The 5,000-nt window shown below is 39.8% G+C and overlaps 1 protein-coding gene across 1 annotated transcript in view; it reads right to left on the minus strand.

Moving 5' to 3' along the window:
* The window catches only part of LOC101861213 (neuroglian), a gene marked incomplete in the record, with an annotated part of 43,624 nt that overhangs the window by 33,205 nt on the left and 5,419 nt on the right, over window positions 1-5,000 (minus strand). The window contains 3 exon segments of the mRNA XM_005100916.3: window positions 182-287; window positions 2,313-2,427; window positions 3,417-3,569. Coding sequence (XP_005100973.2) covers window positions 182-287; window positions 2,313-2,427; window positions 3,417-3,569 — 374 coding nt within the window.

Genomic DNA, 5,000 nt, shown 5'->3' on the forward strand with positions numbered 1-5,000 from the left:
AATCAAACATCACCCCCCCCCCACGCATTCTCTCTCTCTCTCTCTCTCTCTCTCTCTTTCTCTCTCTCTCTCTCTCTGTGTCTCTCTGTCTCTCTCTGTCTGCCTCTCTCTCTCTCTCGCTCTCTCTCTCTCTCTATCTCTTTCTCTCTCTCCTCTCTCTACATGGCGCGCTTCCATTTACCTTCCAGATCGACAGAAAGACGGTCATCGTAGAGTATAGGGATGTCGCCCCATGTCGGTGTATGTTCCCACCATGTGATGTTGGCATCCGGGACGCTGTCGGGAGACTAAGACGAAATGCCATTGTGAATGGAAGAGAACAGTGGTCTTTTCCAACTTAAAAAGAGGAGAACAGTGGTCTTTTCCAACGTTAAATAGAAAAGAACAGGGGTCTTTTCCAACTTAAAAAGAGGAGAACAGTGGTCTTTTCCAATGATACGTGAAAGAAAACTGCGGCCTTTTCCAATAATAAACGGGAGAGAATGGTGGCCTTTTCCATAATATTTGATAATAAATAAATGGAAGAGACTGTCTTTCCCAGTGATAAATTATTGAAGAAAACACTGGCCGTATCCAATGATACCGGAAGAAAACAGTAGCTTTTTCCAATGATAAAGAGAAGAGAATAGTGGCCTTTTCCAATAATGAATTGAGGAGAACAATGACCTTTTTTAATGTTAATGGGAGAGAACAGCATCCTAAATGATAATCCCGACTGCACAAAACAATGATGATTCAAACTCCCGCATAGTCACTCAGAGGTGGGAGAAAATAGACTACAATGACAAGGACGTAGAGACAACAACAACAACAACAACAACAAAACCAAGAAGAAGACCAACAACAAGAACAACAAGAACAACAACAACAACAACAACAACAACAATGACGACGACGACGCCGCAGCCAGTCAAATTCAATACAAACTGTACCACAGAGGCTGGCCCCAAACTTTATGAGATGACGATTTATCTTAGACAGAGCTTCTGCCGTCATGTAATGAAGGAACGTAATCACATTAAACATTTAAACTTCATCCTCTGGGCTCCAGAATCTTTCTTCTGCCTTTCAATTTCTACTCCTTGGATCCTTATTACTACTGTCTTTCAACCACACCCCTGATCTTAGTGTAGGTAAGATCTAACAGAAAACTTTGCCTTCTTAGATAAAGGCTAAAAAATCTCGGAGGATCGGTGTGCACGCTGCGCACGTTTAAGATCAGTTGGTGGTCCTAAAATCTATAAGAGTAGCCATCGGCCGCTACCCGGGCAAAACTCAAAATTAATTCCTACCGAACTGAAAATGATTAAATAACGTGTCCCTTGTGCTCATATTATGCAGTTGAGAAAGCTGTTTAAAAAACTTTCTGAAAAAAAGAAGCCCAAAACAAACAGTTTAAGTAATTTCAGATAGCAGTCTCTACTTGATGAGTATTGTGCAGCAGGTTTTTTTTATTCGTGTGCTTTTTCCGCGCAATGTCCTTTTTCGCGAAAGTTTTGAAATCGCCAATTGGAGTGAACCAGTGTCGTGTATTTAAATGCAGTAGCGCCCCTTTTAGCATTTCGCGAACAGCCTGATTTCGTGAATTTCTTTAAAAATTGCGAAAATTGGGAATTCAAATCCCCTCGAAATCAAAACAAATAACAAACAACAGTATTGTAGTAATAAGAATAGCTCGTCCGTCAATGTCTGATGATGACCAATACATCCGAGGAGGAGAATATTTCTTCAGCGAAATAGAAACATTGTTGAGTTAAAGAGTACGACGGCGTGTGGCTTCTGCTGTGACTAATGAGGCCAATTCTGGCAGAAAAATCTTTGCCACATTTTGAACATTTAAAGGCTCCTCTTCAACTTGTGGATGTGAGCATCTTGAGGGCTCCTCTCTTGGCTTTAGCATATTTTTTTTATTCGTTACGCTTCATATAATTTGCTGCCTACTGTGCTTGATAGCTCTGCAGCTGGGTCTGTCAGGAGCTCGGCTGTCCCATATGGAAGTATTACATGGTCACTAAGGTAAGCCCGTTCTTGGAACAGGAGATGTCAAACCACGTTGAAATGACATGGGCACCGCCAAAAGTCTGCTTGTCAGTTTGACTGCATTCATTAATTAACTGCTTTCCTTAACGCCGTTTTAACGTAATTATTTTTTTTCTTTCACGAGGTTTGAAGGACCAATAATATGAGAGCTCACTTAGATAGCAAATTAAATGTCCTAACCTTACGAATTCAGTAGTACTTATGTTTATCGATTACATTCATTTCAGGGCCTTTGGTTTATAAAAAAAAACGGTAGGTGGGTACCCACTCACCTGGCAGAAGAGCTTGATATGTGATCCCAGCTCCACTTGGTGCTCAATTGCTGTTTTTGTCGGTGGAAAAGGGTCAAGCTTAGCCATTCGGAGGTTGAATTTGACTGAAGCAGCTCTGGTAGAGTATACAACCAAGTCTTTTTTGCATAATATTCAGAAATAGGACATGTTTAAAAAATTAAATGTAGGTGTTTTACGCATCCATCGACAGGATAGGGGCCTACCCTGACTGTCATCACCCATCCTGGCTGAAAGGGAAACAGAATCTCAGCAGAAAGACTGAAATGCTCAATAACAAAAATTCTCACCACACGAGAATTGAACTCAGGTCTTCAGCGAAGTGCCGAGCCACTAAACCACTAGCACTGGATCACAACAGTTTGTCCAGGGACACGGTAGACGACAATAGTGGCAATAGTAGCAGCGGCAAAAACATTAGCAGCATCAAGAGAAACAAGAAAAGTAAGCGAGACATAATACAAAAATCACGATCGCTTAAAAAGAAAAAAAACAACTTTTTTGTTCTCCATATTGTTTAGCTACGCTGAAAGTCAACCAAGAGAATAATTTCACAATAGTTGAAAAAGAGTTATTTTGAAGGTGAATGAAGTGTGAAAAGAATTGACAAAAATATGTGATAAACACATTCAACGTTCATGAAATCTTGTGAGTAAGACGAAGAGATGAAACAGACATAAATGTGAAAAGTCTACAAAATCATTAAAACAAACTAGAAACAAAGAAAAGGCAAAAAAATAATTAAGACTTAAAAGACTGAGAGGGTGGAAAGAGAAAGACACCTTGCTTGTGTGTGTGTATGAAAGTGTGTGTGTGTATTATGTGTGTCTGTCTGTGTTTGTGTGTGTGTGCGCGCGCGCGCGTGTGTGTGCGCGTGTGTGTGCATGTGTGTGCGTGTGTGTGCGTGTGTGTGCGTGTGTGTGCGTGTGTGTGCGTGTGTATTAACTCTTTCTAGGCAGGTGCCGAGAAGACTTAGTTCCTGTCTTTCTTTACACCTACACATTATCTTGGCAATTGGCTAAAAAAAGACAATACGCTGCACAGTAAAAGTTGCTTTTACCCTTCTTTTTTTTTTGGAATACTCACGAGCCAAAGTCATTAGAGGCAAAACACTGGTAGATGCCCTCGTCTTTATCCTCAGGGCTGTTGATGAGGAGAGTCCCCTTGTTCCGCAACATCACCACTCGCTTATCGTTGCCTTCTGGCGTGTAGTCCACACCAGCCCGCTGCCATGTGAAGCTGAGAGATCACACATTTTACAGTTACTTAAAAACAACAATTATAATAGTGCGGGAAAGAAATTCGTGGAGCTGGAAGATCGAACACTTTACAGTTAATTACGTTATGTAGCGTCGGTGGTCTAGTGGTTAGGCTCTCGGACTCGCAACCGTAAGGTCGTGGGTTCGAATCCCGTCAAGGGCCCGACGTTGTGTCCTTGGGAAAGGCACTTTACACGAATTTTCCTCACTTCACCCAGGTGGGAATGGGTACCCGGCTTTAGACAGCGAAAGATCTTGTCAGTTTGTTAGTGTTTGAGCGCTTAATCGGCTGCTTGCACTGTATGCTTCCCGGGAAGCTGAGAATGTTTCGGAGTCTTCTATGGTCTGCTGGGGTAATAATATAGTGTAAAGCGCATAGAGCCTGCTGCTGAGCGGGGATATGCGCTATACAAATGCTATCTATTATTATTATTATTAATTAAAAGCAACAACTATAATTGTGTGGTCAAAAATTCGTGGCTCAACTTTATCCTCAAATATCTGTTTAATGGGTGATTCAGTGTCACCCATGCTTTGCACAGCAGTTTGAGTCAGTTTGTCTTAACTGAATCATATTTTCCTATTACAATTGAGTTCAGATTTTAAAACTTTTCTGCACAAATATAAATAAAATACTATAAATCTCCGTCTCATGAAAAATGGGATTATTCACGGCGTTTCCCTCGTATCACAAACATTTTGCCCACGTCACAGCTCACTAATGACACTTTTTAGTGGTAAAACATGTTACAAAAAACTTTGGAGTGAACACTTTTTTGTACTAGATCTGGGTCTATAAAATTCTGTAAAGGTTCTCAAAACTTGCGTGCAATAAGCATAATGTCTCGATTAGAAAAAAATAACAGACTTGCCTTTAAAACTGATATTGTCCCAGCCGTAAACCTTTTAGAATCTGTAGAAACCACCCACTGGGATTTTCAATAATTAGTTATTGAGGAATTTTCTAGAATACCCGAACGTGTGTATTCGAAAATATTGATCTGGAGACATTACGTTCGATAGTTGAGGAAATATTTGACAATAAGTTGCACCTTGAATTTTTGACCATTTCAAAGGCAGGTATTTGGTTGTATCCTGCCAGGACATTGGGTTGAGGAAAAAAGTATTCATAAAGGAAAGTAATTCTAAACTCCGAACTTGAAAAAATATATTTCAAGAAGAAAGAACGAAACTTAAAGTGAAAAATATTCAAGCTGGAAAGATAAACTTTCAAACTATGGGCTCCTCTGTTTGTCGATCCAGTGTGCTGTGCAACTGCTAAAGAGCTATTGGTTGTATAAACAGGGATACAGTTACTATATAAAGGGGAGCATATATTCTGATTAATAATGACAATAATAATAATAATAATAATAATAATAATAATAATAATAATAATAATAATTATAAT

This window comes from Aplysia californica, unplaced genomic scaffold (genome assembly GCF_000002075.1).
Source record: "Aplysia californica isolate F4 #8 unplaced genomic scaffold, AplCal3.0 scaffold00264, whole genome shotgun sequence".
NCBI lineage: Eukaryota > Metazoa > Mollusca > Gastropoda > Aplysiida > Aplysiidae > Aplysia > Aplysia californica.